The following is a 16,963-nucleotide window of genomic DNA, read 5'->3' as shown; positions in this document are numbered from 1 at the left end:
GTGGCTCATGAGAGTGTCCTCAGGACCCCGAAGCCCTGGCTCAGGCCAGACTTGGAAGACCTGTCCCAGCCCAGCTCTCAGATGGAAAGCTAGAGCTCCACAGTGCCAGCGCCAGAGGAGCCTCCAGGTCCAACCCACGTGCCTGAGAAGATGAGCCCAAGCAACCAAGGAACTGTATCCTGAACTCGGTGGTCGATCACACACCCACCTCAGGGAGCAGCTGGCACAGCCCTGGGACTGTCAAGAGGAGGAGACCTCTGCCCTGGACATACTCACTGAGAAGCTGCCACCCAGTAGGCTTATCACCAAGATTGAGTATGTCATCCCCTCCACCAGATCCTGGGGGAGCAGGCTGGCTGCTGGGGCTGGAGCACATCCCTGAAGGAGCAGCAGGTGGCACAGCCAAGAACAAGCAGGCTCGCAGTTTGGACAACAAGCATTGTCCTGACCCACTGAACCAGCTGCAGATCCCCAGGGAGACGGTATACAATCAATGAACCACATCCTCATCCCTGACAGCAATCTACCCAGGACATCCTCCTCAATGCCTCTGACTGGCAGGGGCCGTTCCTCTCTGAGTCCTGCAGCAACACATGCTGCCCGAGGTGTGCACCTGCTCCAAGGCTGAGGCCCAGGCGACCTTCTGCACCATCATCTCGTGGATTTAGAGATGCTGTCACCTCAATTCCCAGCCCCCAACGCCATTGAAGATAATGGTGGCTGGGGCACTGCATTACTTTAGCGCTGTGCTGTGGGTCTTCAGAGAGCTGCTGTCCCATAAGAAACCCAACTTGCAGGGTTCCATGTGCTTCCTGAACATCCCTCTGGTTTAATGCCCCATGGCCAGGCACCTGCGCTCAATCAATTACCACTCCACAGCTTCTTCTAAGACCTGGTCTGGCAGGGCCTGTTCCTCAAGCTGGAGACCCAGAGCGCCATGCAGGACACTCTGGGCAGAGTGTTGAGAATCATCCAGTACATTCAGGGGACAACTGCGTCCACCAGCTGCTCCTCAAGGAATCCATGCTCACCTAGAACAGAAGAGTCCCAAAGAGGAGTCCTTCCACTTCATTCCCTTCCTGGGGGTGCCAGAACTTGGAATAGTGGAACTGTCCTCAGCAGTGTCAGGAGACACAGATGGTGCTGTCGTTTTGGGCTTCAGTGTGCTTCCGCCCATCCCACCATACAGCTCTGTGGCCAACAAGGAGTCTTTGCTCACCCCACTTACCTCCCCTATGCAGGGCATTGATGCTGAACTGATGTGGCTTAAAGTAAATTATTGGATGGCAGTCCAGCCCACAGACAGAAAAAGAGAGACTCAGGGAAAAGAGACCTGGCTAGCACTGAATATACTCAAGTGCACTTTCCACTGTCTCTGGGTCGGCAGGCTGTGCAGCCATCCCCTCCATGTCCATGAGAAGAAGGTGCTGTTTTTGCCCAAGAAAGCCAAGGACAAGGTCATGGAATCCAAAATCCAAAAGCCAGTGCCTGGAGGGCATAAGCTGCCTGGTCTGCAGGGCCAGCACCAGCAGAACATACTGCGGGTCCCCATCAAAGGTGTGGTGTGGAATGACGTGGAGTTCTTCCAGCTGGCAGCCCAGGGTCCTCCCACGTCCAGCGCTTCCCTATCTGCATCTCCAGATGCTCCGACTCCACCTTCCAGCCCTGCCTGTGGCCCTGCTGAAGCCAAGCACAGGTGGCCCAGCTGCTTTTCTGTGAACGTTTCAGTTTAGTACAGAGACCGACCCTGAAAACACAAACAGAAACCTTCTTCAGTGTGAATGTGCTCACAACCCAGAAACCAAAATGGTGGCCCCCAGTGGGAGCCCCCATCTGCTGTGCTGATGACCCAGAACTCTCTGGTGGTGGGCGGTCAGGCGGGCAGTGCTGAGCTGGAGACTCGGAAAATGTGTTTTGGCTTGAGGACCCCTAACACTCCCAACGAGAATTGTACTCAACTCTGCATCGTGCCCTTCTGGGAGCCAGGACTCTACTGTCCTAGAGAGCCAGCTCCACTATGTGCCCAGACTCAGAGCAGGGAGGGCAGAGGTCAAGGGCTGGACTTCCATGAGGGGCATCCTGAGCAGAGGGCATGGAGTCCAGTTAGCCCAGCCCTGGGCTCTAGCTGCCAAACAGCAAAGTGGCCCCAGAACCACTCACTTGGTTTCCAAATAAACTTGACCCTCACAGACAACAAAAGGACCTGTAAGATGCAAACCGCCTTGGCACACCACCTGGACAAACTGATCAAATGCCCGGTGCCAGCCTTCCTGGGCAGCAACCCCACCTTGGTCCCCACCCACCCTCCTGTGTTAATACAGAACTTTTGTTATTAACCAATGTGTGTGGGACCAACCCTGTACCAGGTGAGCCCTGCCCCTCCACAGCACAGTGGTCACTCTGCCACCTGCTAGCTGTGAGAATTCAGGTCACTGCATCTCTCTGAGTGTTTGGTCCTCTGAACCCGGGGAGAACAGAGGCCCAGCCTCATAGGGTTATTGTAGGGACTCCTCCATGGGGTTCTACCTGAAAAGTGCTCTCTAGGTACCTGGACAGTGCAGAGGACTGCTGGAGGGGCTGTAGGTATGCTAACTCGCCATTTTCTCTTCCTATTGACAAAGCCTCACCATCATTTGTGATTCTCCTCTGGTCTTGGGATAAGCTATTTTCTTTTTTGATAAAGAGGTTAGATATCCATTAGGGGTTCCTCTCCTAGGTGAAGCCAGATTAGACATTCCAGGGGTGTGCAGTGGTTCCCCAGGCTCACTCAGCTATCTGTGATGGGGCTGGTTTGGGCTCACTCATTCAGCAAATATATCAGAAGTCTGCCAGGTACAGATACGTCTCTAGGCACTGACCATAATCCAGTGCACAGAGCAGACCCCACGCCTGCACTGCAGAGCTTCATTCTAATCGGGAGCAATTCAGTCACACTAGGCTACACAGGCTTGTAGTGTCCACAGGACAGCCGATGTGACATCCTCCTTAGGTGACAAACAACTCCCCTATATCCTAAGTGTTAAGTGGAGAAACTGTCCAAATGATTCTCGCAGATTAATATGGAAAGTGGGGTAAGAATGTTTGGAAAATTTCTAAACCGCACTGCTTGACCGCTGTAGTATTAATTAGGGCTTGTATTATCTACCTCTGTTTAGCTCTCCCTCTACTCTCCTCAACCTTCTTGGGCTAATTTTGAGGTCTCACAAGGATAACACTTCGGTGGAGAAGTACATGTAGAGATGATCTCAGCCTCTCTTTATCTCATTACCATACATGTAAAGCCGATATATTCTTTCATCCTGAGTAGCTGATGGAGCTTGAGCAGGTGAGGTGTTTCCTCTTTTTTTTTTTTTTTTTTTTAATATATTTTGTTGATTTTTTTACAGAGAGGAAGGGAGAGGAATAGAGAACTAGAAACATCGATGAGAGAGAATCATCGACCAGCTGCCTCCTGCACACCCCCTAACAGGGATGTGCCCACAACCAATGTACATGCCCTTGACAAGAATCGAACCCAGGATCTTTCAGTCAGCAGGCCAATGCTCTTTCCACTGAGCCAAACTGGTTTCGGCTAGGAGTTCCCTCTTTTACATCCCTTTCCATAAAACCTTGCTGGCCTCTGTACCAACACAAAGTGAAGTTCTTTTGTGCCCCCCCCCCCCCCATGCTCCCTTGTAACAGGGAAAGGACTTTAGTTGTTATTGAGTAGTAAAACCTCCTGGTTTTACAGATGCAGCACCAAGAACAAGTTTATTTATTTGAGAGATGGTCCCAGGAGCAACACTGAGGCTATGAGGAGAGTGACACAGAGAAGGAAGAAATCAGGTCCCTGCTGTGGATAGCAGAGGCTGGATTGTGGGAAAACATATAGATTGCCTCTCAGAGTTCGCTGGTGAAGAGGCAGTGGGCATTATCCACTGGCTCCTGTCTCCTACTTTCAAGTTGTCCTCTGCCCTCTGAGCTCCACATGTGCTCAGACATAGTGAGCCTCCCAGTCCCATTGTTCAGGATATTAGAGGATTCCAAGGAAGAGGCTACACTCTGTCGCTCACATTAGGCAGATACTTACAGGGAACTCTCCAGTCCAGCCAGAGCTGAAATCAGAAGGGCCGAGCAAGAACTGAGCCAGAACATTGGTTCTGTCTGCTCTAATCTCCTTCATAGAATTGTGAGGACAGATACAGACTCCAGGCATGTAAGGTTCTGACTACACTCCCGTGTCTGTAACAAGCACTCTTAAATGTTATCAAGTGGTATGTTCATGTACTGTTGAACCTCTACTAGCAACTTAATGAGTCTTAGTTCATTAATAATCTTCACTAATAACCTGTGATAGAAGATATGCTCATTTCACAGATGAGGAAACTGATTCCCTGAAAGATGTAAAAGCTTGCACACAGTCAAACAGCTAGTAACCAAAGGAGCAGGTCTGTCTACAGTGCTTTTCTTCCTGCACCAGGCTTCTCTGTTAGGAGTAGAGGGCACTCTCTCTTGGGGGATGGGGTGTTGGGTGAGTAGTTACTGGTGAGTGTACGGGTCTGGGGAACATGTGTCTCCACTTCACACATGTTCGCTAATCTATGGAACTTTCCATTTTCAAGGGCTTGGCCTAGATAATCATATTGAATCATCTTGGTAGGCAGCATCCCTGAGGTCCTTCTAGTAGGTATAGCTCTTTATCACCACTTCCAGAACCATTACAGGTGCCCCAAGGCACAGTCCTAGCAGCCTCCACTAACAAGGCCCTGAGGGGAAAGCACCACACTCTTGAAAACTCATTAGGAAAGTGGGTTTGGAGAAAGCTTCTCCCTCTTGCCTCTCTTCTGGGGCCTCCTCCTCCTCCCAGGGCTAAGGCAAGTTTGGGAATGAGTTTCTCTCTGCTCAGAGGCCCCTTCTTGGGGCTGGCCTCTGGGAAAGAAAACCCCTCCCTTAGGAAACCTGTATGTAGTCTCAATGACACTCTAGTTTGCTGGGTGACTTTAAGGACATGGACAAGTCCTGTAGGCCTCAGCAACCCACCATTAATTGGAATTTATATTATCTTCCCAAATCCCTGCCATAAGGCCAGGACAGAGATAAGGCCTTTTTAAATAAAATCTCACTACCAGAAGGTGTAAGGCATTGTTGCTCTGTTTATGAAGGCCTTGGGTTATTTACTAAACAACTTGTCTCTCTCCCCAGCTATCCCCTCTTTCCTGGGAGGGCTAATTTCTGAGGTCTCCCAAGAGGATAACACCCAGTGAAATTAGACCTTGGATAGAGAAGCTGTCAGCTTGTTTTTCCTCATTTTGTTTTATTTATATGCTGGTAGCTCCTCATTTTCTGAATAGATAACTGAGTCTGCATAGCTGGTAGTTTTTTCCCTGAAGGAAACCCACTGGCTTCTATGCTCATATCAGGTTATGAGTACTCTCAGGGGTCCTTCCTCTGCTCTTCTGTTGGCATCAGCTCAAACCCAACTCTATATAGTGCAACTGATGCCCCTAAAAAAGGGAGGCGTTTTTAGGGAAAGATCTGGGAAGATATCACAAAGATCCTGGTTCCTCTCTGGCCCCTTTGCCCATGCCCCCCTTTCCTGGATGAAGCCACCTGCTCTCTGTTACTCATAGGGGACAGTGTGAAGGGGCTCCCCTAGTTGAGTTCACTACCCAGGACGACTTCCTCAGGCAGCCTACAACCTTCACTCCAGTCGCAGGCCTTGTGGAGCCTTTTCATCACTGGGAGGAACTGGTGGAGGTCCAGGGTAGGGAGCTCCTTTAGCTCAGTGAGGAGAACCAGGGGCTCATTACAAGGCCCCCAGAATGGTCATACAGGAGGACCCCTTGTGTAGGGCATCATGGTGATCCTGTCGGACCCTCTGGGTGTCTCTGGATGATTGATTGGAGGTCATCTCAGAATCCCACTGATTTCAGGTAAGTTGTACCTCGGGCCACCTGAGGGTTGGCAGCAGCTGTTTGGTTGTTCTTCTATCCCTGACTACAACTTACTTGTCTAGAAGTTTTTACCCTCTTAAGGGCCTTATTCTTTTGGGTGATTTACATGAACATGAATTCATTGGTGTGTGAATTGCTACATTTCCTACCTGTTCCATCAAAACTAAGGAAAGCAGTAGTTAGTCCCTGCAGCAACCTTGCACCCTGCACTTGCCCCTCCCCTCCCCTCCATCAGGGTAATGCATAAAAGTCTCTAGCAAATTCACTATGTCATTAAGTCTTCCATGACAATCCCAGCTCATTTTAAGAGCCCTTCTTCTCAAAATTCCTATAAAAACTTCAATCATCATTTATTTATTCATTTAAGAAATATTGAGTACCCATTATGTTTGAAGTATTATGGTAAGTACTATTGGAAAACTGAACCAGGTTCCAGAGAAGTAGGGGAGATATGCTTTTTAGAGAAGTGACTTAGCTAGAAGGTAAGCAGCAATAAGTTCCATGAAATAATGTATAGTAGTAGCTGAGACAGCGAGGTGGAGAGAGAGAGAAAGAAAGAGAGGGAGAGAGAGAGAGGAAGAGAGAGGGAGAGAGTTAGGGATCCTTTTGAGATGAAGACTTTTTTTCAAAGAATTCATTCAGCAGCCAATATTTGAGTCAAATCTTCATATACTTCACCATGTGGCATTGGAGGGAAACTGATACAGGTAGAGAAAATAGCATGAGTAAAGAGGTAACAAATCATGGAGTCATAATCTAATGTTTGTGTTAAAATGGACTCAAAGGGGAAAATGGAGAGTAGTTAATTATTCTTACTATAATAGATGTAAGGGGCTGTTATCCATCTATTGATTGGTCAATTTATAAAGCATTTATTACCAATTTTATCAATGATGATTACCCCTGAGAATGACCCCCCTCCCAAGCTCACCAAGTATATGCACTTAGAATTTTAAGACTATTATAGAATTCACCGTATCCATTTTTTTCAATCCCTGTGAGTTCAGGCTCTCATCACACTTTCCCTTTGGTTACAGTCACCAGACTCCATCCTCTGATGCCAATGTGTTCTCTGCCAGGAAATAACATTATTCTTAGTGAAGCTCTAACTCTGCTTATTCCATGGGCAGTAAAGGCACATACATATATTTGACCAGGAGTTTATTATATGATCAGAAGAACTTAGCTCCATCTGGCTCTACCTATGTGCTTGCTTCATGTGGGGACCTCTCCTTAGAGCTATTGATCAATGGACCATGCCCTAGGCAAGGACAAGTGGAGGGTAGTGGCTTTGCAATGCAGAAAACTAACTGCCCCTAGCAGCAGCCATCCATAGGTTGCAATTTTTATTTCAGTGGCAGGTAGCAAAGAACAAATTAAAAGAACAAATCATTTAAAATTAAGCTGTTATTCAAAATCTAGAGTAAGGTCTTAATTAACAACAAGAACACTGGCAATTTATTGACTGAGGGATTTTGAATGTATATTTCAGAGTATTTCCCTTACCTTGGGGAAATGTACTTGGCTAGAGTGTCTGATGTCCACATTCATGGGGTACATCTTCCTGTTTCTTGCCATATCTTTGCTTTATCTTCACTATTTATGAAAACTTAGATTATATTATAAAATGCCCTATTGTTTTACTAGAAATATCATTAGTTTTTATTTTGAAATATGCTTATTGATTTGGGCTAATCCCTCAGAGTAAAATGGGGAAATTCCATCTTAATCTTAGAACATCAAAGAGAAAAATCTGCTTTTTTCTTTTTTTAAAAAAATATTTTATTGATTTTTTACAGAGAGGAAAAGAGAGGGATAGAGAGTTAGAAACATCAATGAGAGAGAGTCATTGATTAGCTGCCTCTTGCACACCCCCTACTGGGGATGTGCCTGCAACCAAGGTACATGCCCTTGACCAGAATCGAACCTTGGACCTTTCAGTCCGCAGGCAGACACTCTATCCACTGAGCCAAACCGGTTTCGGCAGCCTGCTTTTTTCTTAATGTATTTTCCCAAGTAGTCTGGCCCTTTCAATGAAGAGAGTATGGGAGGGACAGGTAATGGGGGTTTGGGGCATCTCAGCTGAGAGTAGGATAGAGGCTTTGAGGTGGTGGGAGGTCAGTGAGTGAGGTGGTGGGGAGTGGGAAATCATCAGCACTGGGAGCTTAAACAGGGAGTTGTGAACACAGGTGGTTCAAAACATTTATGTTAGGTGGACTGATGCTTCCATGCCTGGGACATTTCCTCACAGGACTCATGGATCCAGAAGCTGCAACCAATGGGACTGCTGTTACCGAGTTCATTCTGCTGGGCCTCGTTGAAACAGAGAAGTTGCAGTCTCTAATCTTTGTCCTTTTCCTCTTTGCCTACCTGCTCACAGTTGGGGGCAACCTCAGCATCCTGGCTGCCATCTTCCTGGAGCCAAAACTCCACACCCCCATGTACTTCTTCCTGGGGAACCTGTCAGTGCTGGATGTTGGATGTATCACTGTCACTGTTCCTGCAATGTTGTGTCGCCTCCTGTCCCACAAGCGTACAATTTCCTATGGAGCCTGCCTCTCCCAACTATTTTTCTTCTACCTTCTGGCTGGTGTGGACTGCTTCCTGTTGACAGCCATGGCTTATGACCGATTCCTGGCCATCTGTCAGCCCCTCACCTACAGCGCCCTCATGAGCCATTCAGTGCAGTGGATATTGGTGGCTGTGTCCTGGGCCTGTGCCCTCACCAATGCACTGATCCACACTATTGCCCTAACTACACTCAACTTCTGTGGTCCCAATGAGGTCAATCACTTCTACTGTGACCTGCCACAGCTCTTCCCGCTCTCTTGCTCCAACACCCAACTCAATGAGCTGCTGCTCTTTGCTGTTGGCTTCATAATGGCAGGTACACCCATGGCTCTCATTGTCACCTCTTATGTCCACGTGGCAGCTGCAGTTCTCCGAATCCGCTCAGTGGAGGGCAGGAAGAAAGCCTTCTTCACATGTGGCTCCCATCTCACTGTGGTTTGCCTCTTCTATGGAACTGGTATCTTCAACTACATGCGTCTGGGTACAGAGGAGGCTTCAGACAAGGATAAAGGGGTTGGGATTTTCAATACAGTTATCAACCCCATGCTGAATCCTCTTATCTACAGCCTCAGGAACCCTGATGTTAAGGCTGCCCTGTGGCGGGTATTTATGGGGAGGTGGTTGGAGACCTGAGGGGTGACAGGGTCTCTCCTTTTCTGCCTTTTTTTGGATTGAGGAAAATTTCCCTTGAAGTCAGGAACCTGGGGAAATGATTATGAGTGCTCCTAACTCTCATTTATAGACCCTCATGCTGGAAAATTTTGTGTGCTGTTTGTCCTGGAAAGAAACCCTACATAATTTTTCATACAATAATATTTATTGAATTGCTTCTATGATATAAATGCTCCTCTAAGGCACAGGTGAACAAAATAGACAAAAGTCTCTACACTCATGCAACTCACATTCTCCCCCCCCCCTTTTTTTTTCTTTAGTCTTGCAGTTCACTTTATAATGAATGAAAAACAAAGAAATAAAATAAATAAGCAGCATATATGATCACATCGTGATTCATACTATACAGAAAGACAAGTAGATAAGGGGATATGAGGTTATGATATGCCCAGCAGGTCCCCCTGGCAAGTTTCTACCTTGCTTTTGGCTATGCTCATTTTCCATGTAGAGTTGATGCTTGGTAGTTCTGGGCAGCAAGGAAGAATTGTTTGCTTAATCACAGCCCTAATCGCTAAGAAAAGAACTGAACTTTTCTTTTCATGGGAAATGTGAGGTTCCTTCTAGATCAGGATGCAGAAGATGTTTTAAACCAGTGCCAAGGAATATCTTATTCTACTGTTCATCTTTCACCTCCAAGAAAATCAGTTCCTTTTCCTGACAAACATAAAAATCCTGTACGGTATCTAGGGGACAGGTAGAGTCTAGAGATGAAAATCGCCTATTAAATAAAAGCTACATTAACACATAAGTGACACATCTTCAGGTAACAAAAAAAAAAAAAGGTATGCTTCATCTCCACCCTCTGCCATATTTTCTCTCTTATTGAGTCATCTTCCTCACATATATGGTAAAGCCTTTGAAAGAGTAAGCATTTATGCTCCAACCAAATCCTTAGACTTTTCAGTGTAGAATGTCCAATATAACCTTCTCCTCCCAAAGTCTTACTTTTCTCTCACAAACCTTCTAGTTCAGAAAATATCCACAATGTATCCCTGGGAGGATTTCTCCTTTCTGAATTTACTTCCAGGACTCTTACAAAAGTGCAGCTCCAGCCCAGAGAATGTCCCCTTCTTGGTGTTCATCCAGCCTCAGCGCATCCATTCCTGATTTGTGTCTCTTCTCCAGCCTCCATTCGAAACTTACCCTGTCCTGGCAGTTCTACTGTGATGGCCCTCAGCTGTATCACTCCTAAAACTGTCCCATGGCTGCACCTGGAGCTCATCTGCTCGGTGATTCCTTCTTGGAGCCAAGGAACTGGAAGAATGAATTAAAATGGGATGGGGACATGAGAGTGAGCAGTGGGACAGAATTGGGTATGGAGTCATGAAGATGAGATGTGAGGATATAAGGAGGGATGAGACAGGATGGTGAGCAAAAGGAATGAACTGTTTCCTAGGGCTGAACCCAGAAAGAAGGATAGAAAATAGGGAAAGGACATGAGAAAATGGGAGAGGAGAAAAGATGGGAGACTTAGGCGCATCAAGCAAGATGACTAAGAAATGTTGAGGTCAAAGATGGACGTGGAGAAAATGCAGAACGAGCAGAGATAGGGGATAAGGACAAAATTCATACTATGGCCATGTAATAAATAACACCTTTGATTTATTAATGTTTTTGTTTTTGTTTTTATTATTGTTTTTACCTTCTCAGAAGGAAAAAATGTTTAAGATTTACCAAAGGAATAATGATGCAAATTAGTCTGGGAACTCCTTCCTCTGGCTAGCTGACAACCTGAGAAGGTCACGGGAGGACTGACAGATGGGGAGAGGGAGGGAAGATATGTTTGGTAAAGGCTTATCCTCCACAGGCCCCCTGGTCCCTCCAAGTCACCAGCCTCCTGCCTTTGCGGGCAGAGCCTGCCCATATAGTCTAATGAGCAGAGGGGAAGTGTGTCACCTTCCTAACTCTTGGTTCTGCAGACACTGTGGGGTTGAACAGAATGAGTTCACTCATAGGCAGAATCCTCCTGAAGGAAAACCAGGCATATGGGCTGTAACCGCTGCTCTGTGACCTTGGAGACTTCCTTTCTGTGGGCGGGCTTGTTTCTGCCTACTTCAAAAGGACCCGGGAGCAGATCATCTCTCCATGGTTCTTCACATTTAACTACCTTCGGTTACAATATTCTGGATGAACTGTTTCCTAGGGCGGAACCCAGACAATACTTCAGAAGCATTACCACTACCATCTTCACCACTTCATTAGCCTCTGAGCATTTAGTACTGCCCCGCTGACTCGTCTTACCTATTACCCCAAAGGGTAACCTATTACCCCCCGGGCCGTGGCATGCTTCCCCCTGAACATTCATCTAACTCTTAAGGGTGCTTTCCTTGGAAATTGTTTCCTATATTCTGCCTCTCCCCCAAGACCAAACAGGTTCGTAAACAAGTATATTTCCTCTGCATTTCACTCTTTGCATCCACCCATTGTAAATATCTCTAGTTAACTAGTATTTAGAAATGTTATATGTGATGGTGGAAACATTCAGACTATAAAATTTGGTCAAGTAAGAAGTAAAAAGACAAGTGTCTTTTGACATTTGGATCCAAGTGTCACTGTACCGCAAAGGCCATTGTTCAGAGTTAACTCTTTGAAGAACTTTGTTTATTCCCCCAGAGATTTTGCACATGTATGGCATGCATATTCCACATCCTAAGAACCATTACTGTTCTGTGATCTGCTTTTTATTTTCCCCACACACTATGGAATATAACCTTTTACATGACAAAGACTAAAATCATCTTTTTTTTCTGTTTTAATGATAGCACAATTCAGCATTGTATGCATAAACCTTATTCACTTAATCCAACTTCTATTGCTATAATGTGGGTTTCTAATTATTTAGTAATAACAAATAGTGCTGAAATGACTGTCTTTACGAAGAGATTTTTCCAAATTTCTATAATTATTTACCTAGGATTCATTCCTATGGAACACTTTGAGAGATTTTTTTAAAATGCAAATATAAACTTTGAACACACCTATATATTGTTCTCTTACTTAACAAAACTTTTGCATTAATTTGTACATCAATTAGATTATGATAGTACCGCCAATGGTTGCTATAAAAAATGCCTTTAATTTTTATGATCAGTGAGGAATGGAAAATAACTGACCTTGCCTGGAGGGTAGAAAGTTGCTACTAACCCCTCCTGGACCTGAAGGCCAAATCAACAGTCTGGGGTAGTTAAGGCTGAAGGCCAAATCAGCAGGCTGGGTTAGTCAAGGCTAAAAGAACAGGACAAACCAAGAAGGGAGATTAGGCCATCTGGCCGATGCATGCAACCATAGAAACGACCTCCACCCCCCTTTTTTTGAAATGTATATAAAAAGCTGGATTTGTAACTGCTGGCTGCTGTTTTTTTACTGCCTGCTCCATCCTGGCGGCGGCAGCCCAGATTCGAATCTGTAATAAAATTTGTTATTTGACTCCGCAATTGGCTATTTGGAGTTGTTTCCTGGGTAGGGGTCTCTGCCTCTTGGGTGGTCTCTGCTCCAGTCTACAATCAGAAGGTTGAGAAATGGCTATATATACTTAAAAATGTTTTTAAATCCTCACCTGAGGACATGTAGAGAGGGGATAGGAAAGAGAAAGAGAGAGAAAGAGAGAGATATATATAATTCACACAACTGAGGCACACTTTTCAAATATTTGTAAGCAAACTTCTTCTTTTGGCATTGCCATTTGAGAGTTTTTGTGCTCCTTTTCATTAGATTATTTGTTAGAAAATTTCAGTTGTTAGGATATCAACCTTTTTGCCATGACACTTGCAAATGGTTTCTCTAGCTTGCTATTTGTTCCAATGTGATCTGCGTTTTGCCAAATAGATGTGTTACATGTTTATGTGATCAAATCTGTCTTTTCTTACCATGTTCTTTGATCTTATGTCTCACTTTGTGTGGTAAAGATGTTTTCCACCTTATCAGGAAGATAGGCTAGGTTGTATTGTGTTAACACAGCCCTAAATCTCAGAGGTTTGCAGGGTTGTGGAGCAAAAGCGAGTAAATGACCACTGGGGTCCAGACCAAATTAAAATTTAGGGAGCCTTTTTATAACCGGTCAACTGACTGCTCTCTCTCTCCACGCTGCAAGCCCAGAGAGCAGCCCCGACCCTTTGTGTCCAACCCTGTTTAAACCCATCCACTATCTCCTGGTTTTGCAGAGCAAACAATTTAAAACAAAGTAGGTTTTCTTAGGTTATGTCAACATGTCATTTACAGGGCCCTGGCGCCTGAGTATTTACCAACGTAGATATTATTGTGCATTCTATTATCAGGACAGTTGACAGTGATCTATCTTGTGAGGCTGTTTTGTTAGCTGCAGCTGGGTTTTATGGCCAAGTCGACTATGAAAAAGCATGCTCAAAAATTCCCTCTCTCCACCATGCAGCAGCAAAGGTTAATTTCATAGCCATGTGACTTCAACGATCTGATGGATCTAAAGAGTTTCTCTTTTTTTTTGGATTGTTCATCTTTTCTTCTTATTGTAAAGATGAGAGTAAGGACTTCCAAGCTCTTATATGTCAGAGTGGAAACCAGAAGTCAATGTTTTATTTGACAATGGCCTGTGGTGGACATGACTTCTATTTCCCCCTTTCTAACAGCTCCAATTTCCACATCTCACTGGCCAGACCACAGCGATGATGGTTGTATGTGGACATGTGACTTCAGTGAGTTTAATGAGGTTCTTTATACTAAGGACAAGGGAAAAATTCTGGATTATCAATCAAATTAGAGCAGCAGGGGAGTGAGAGAAAGAGACAGAGAAGTTAGCCTGTAATAGCAGGGAGACAGCTCACAAAAGACTGCTCCCATTTCTGAGTATAGGTTGGAACGTTGAATTAACTTCCAGGCAGCTATTTTCCTGATGATATACAAGAGAGAAAAAAATACCCCTATTTTTAGTGGAATGTTAACTAGCACTGTGTTGCTAAAAATGAATAATGTTACTTTTGCTTTTGTCTATTGCACTTGAGAGTTCCTGCAGCTTTCTCTCCTTTCTGAACCTCAACAGGCAATTAACCCAAACAAAACAAAAACCACAGCTTGTGTCTCTCTCCTGGTGAAAAGTGTAGGGCTGGATTTGTAGAAGTTTGTTTTTGAAAAATGTACCAAAGCTCTGAATAATAAAAACTTTTCGTCCAGCAAGTTCACTTCATCAATTTCGCTTAAGGAAACAATCATGTAATCTAACAAAACAAAGACATTCATTACCACGCTGTTGCAAACAATGGTGGGAAAACTGTCAGCAACTAATTACTGAATATTGGGAAGCATATTAAATGAATTCTGATCTATTTATTGAATTGCACACTGAAATACTGCCTAGGCATTAAGTATTGTAGTAGCATAGCTGAGTATTTACCAACATAGATATTATTGTGTAAAAACACAAAACAAGTTTAAAAACAATTTGCATTCATTCTGGAAAAATATATATTTAGCCAAGATCAAAATTTAAAAAATTTAAATACAGCTAATTGTTTTGGCTTATTTTTACTTGAATTATTTCTACAGTAATCCGTATTGTTGGTTTAATAGAAACAATAAAACTTAAAAAATAGTGAACATTCAATGGTATCTCCTAGCCTACACAGTATATTCCAAGCTCTTCAATAAGGCATTGGGGGCCTGTTCCCCACTATGTCCTCCTCAGCCACAGGGTTTGCTGCGGCTCGGTCACCAGTTACACTCAGCTGGGACAGTCCTTGTATGCTTCACGGTGTTTACACCTCTCTGCCTTTTTGTCCAGTTGTTCTGCATAATAACAACTACACTGACTATGGGTCACACCCTCTGCTCTTGCACAGTCTCTCATTTAATCCTCACAGCTACCCCCATCCCAATTTACACAGAGCTATTGTCCAAAGTTTACGGAGAAGAAAAGGGTGCTTAGAATGGTGAGGTGAGTTCCACAAACTCCCTAGGATGGGGAGCACTGTCCACGGCCAATGGGAGTATCCCCTCTACACCATGCCTCCTCCCCTCTGGGAGCGTCTTATTTACCCCCCACCCCCACTCCCCTCCGACCCCCCTCCCACCCCCCGGCCACTTTTCCTGTGTGACTCATCAGCATTCGTTAATCTTAACTCAGCTGTCACCACTTTAAGGAAGCCTTCCCTGAATCCTCCATCACTGACAAGGCAGGCTTGGCTTTCCTACTTTTATGCCCCCAACCCTCCTGCCCAGACCATAACCTGACATTAAAGTGGTCTTCTTCCTGTCCATAGTGATATAATTCACATTTGTAACCCAATTAGAGGCCCTTAATAGGCTTTCAGTCATTATCAATGGAATGATATGAACCTCTGATCAGTTCAACTGTCTCAAAGTCTAGGTCAGTGCTGGCTCCCCTGACTCAGTTGTAAAGAATTGCTCTCTTCCAAATCGCCACCACCCAATGACTCATCTTCTCATCAGTTACTATCCCCTTTTGAGCCATTGCATATTATAGGGCAGGTTGAACCCAAGTAGAGATTGGGTCTCCCATTTACCTTCTCCCTGTCTACTCCATTCACTGTTAGGGTTTTGGTCAGTGACACAGGCTGTGAAAGAATTCACAGCTAAAATAAGAGATGACGTTTATTTTACATTTCACGAAGGGAAAGGGCAAAGTACTGATAATTAATACAAGGCAGGAAACAAAAAGCAGCTACCCTTTTTAAAGTGTAATGGCTCCTGGATGCTAAGTGACAAGGAATGGAGGAGTGTTTGAGGTTAAAGGTGAGTTTGTGTTTGTCTTTTCAGGAGACAGTCTTGGCAAATGTTCTAGGAAGATGCCTAGAGTAAAAGTTATGAAGAGTTCAAAAGAGGCTTGTTTGAAGGGGAGGAAGGAAGGGAACATTCTACTAACTAGAGACTTCTTGATGGGAATTATTCCTGAGTTGTAAAAACAGCAGGAGGGAGGTGTATGCAGGAATGTAGCCTTGAGAATACCTTACATTGCCCTGCGGTTTGAACAGAGGGGCTATTTGAATCAGAGGAGCTAATAATTGTAGGGTTTAATTACCAGGTGCTTCTCATAAATTGTGGAAGGTCACAGCAAAGAAAAATAAAGGCCTTCTTTTCTGTCCTTACACTCACCACTATGCCTGTTCAGGAATGTGTGTTGATATTCTTAAGAGTTTTGTTTTGAGTGAAAAATGGAGTGCTTGTAAGGGCAGTGGAGTGAGGAGCCACAGTAATAGGAAATAGGATGGGCTGCCCAGGAATAGGGTCTTTGACAGGAAACCTATGGGATTTGATTTCATCTCCAGGTAAATAGTATTAGAATGGAGTTGTATTGTAGGACACTCAGTTGGCATTGGAGAAGTGGTAGGTGGTGTGGGGAAAAGCACACTTATCAGAACTGGTGTCAGAACCATATAACCTAAGTAGAGATTGGGCTTCAAAATTACCTTCTCTCCCTCTATTGCCTCCACTACCATTCCTATTCATAAGCATGTGTTGATATGTTTGAGAGTTCTTTTTAAAAGAAATGAAGAGATGAGAAATGAGGAACCATAGACATAAAGGAAAGGGGGGACACCCAAAGATAAAATTTAACTTCTCTCCAAGAAAAGGAATTCAGGAAAAAGGTAAGGGAGATAATATTATTTTGAGGATCAAAGGACAAAAATCTCCCCAGAGAAAAGAAGAGACATCTCTTGCCATTCTGTCTGAACATCAGGGGCTGTGTCCAGAGGGACTGTGGGTCATAATTGAAGCAGTGGGAGCTGAGCCCAACAGAGCATTAGGGAAGGGGCAGTTTCACACAATAAGTCTTCTGTGGGAGAAGTGCAAGGTGTCTT

The 16,963-nt window shown here is 44.7% G+C and overlaps 1 protein-coding gene across 1 annotated transcript; it reads left to right on the top strand.

The window, feature by feature from the left end:
• Positions 1 to 8,189: 8,189 nt before the first annotated feature.
• On the top strand, positions 8,190 to 9,137 carry LOC311611281 (olfactory receptor 3A2-like; the record flags this gene model as incomplete). The annotated part of the gene is made up of 1 exon (XM_084863311.1): positions 8,190 to 9,137. The coding sequence occupies one exon, from the start codon at positions 8,190 to 8,192 to the stop codon at positions 9,135 to 9,137; it is 948 nt and encodes a 315-aa protein (XP_084719437.1).
• Between the last annotated feature and the right edge of the window lie 7,826 nt (positions 9,138 to 16,963).

Source organism: Pipistrellus hanaki (assembly GCF_964339955.1).
Source record: "Pipistrellus hanaki genome assembly, chromosome: 16".
Lineage (NCBI taxonomy): Eukaryota > Metazoa > Chordata > Mammalia > Chiroptera > Vespertilionidae > Pipistrellus > Pipistrellus hanaki.
Note: the sequence above shows the minus strand (reverse complement) of the source record. Positions and strands in the feature narration are given on the sequence as shown.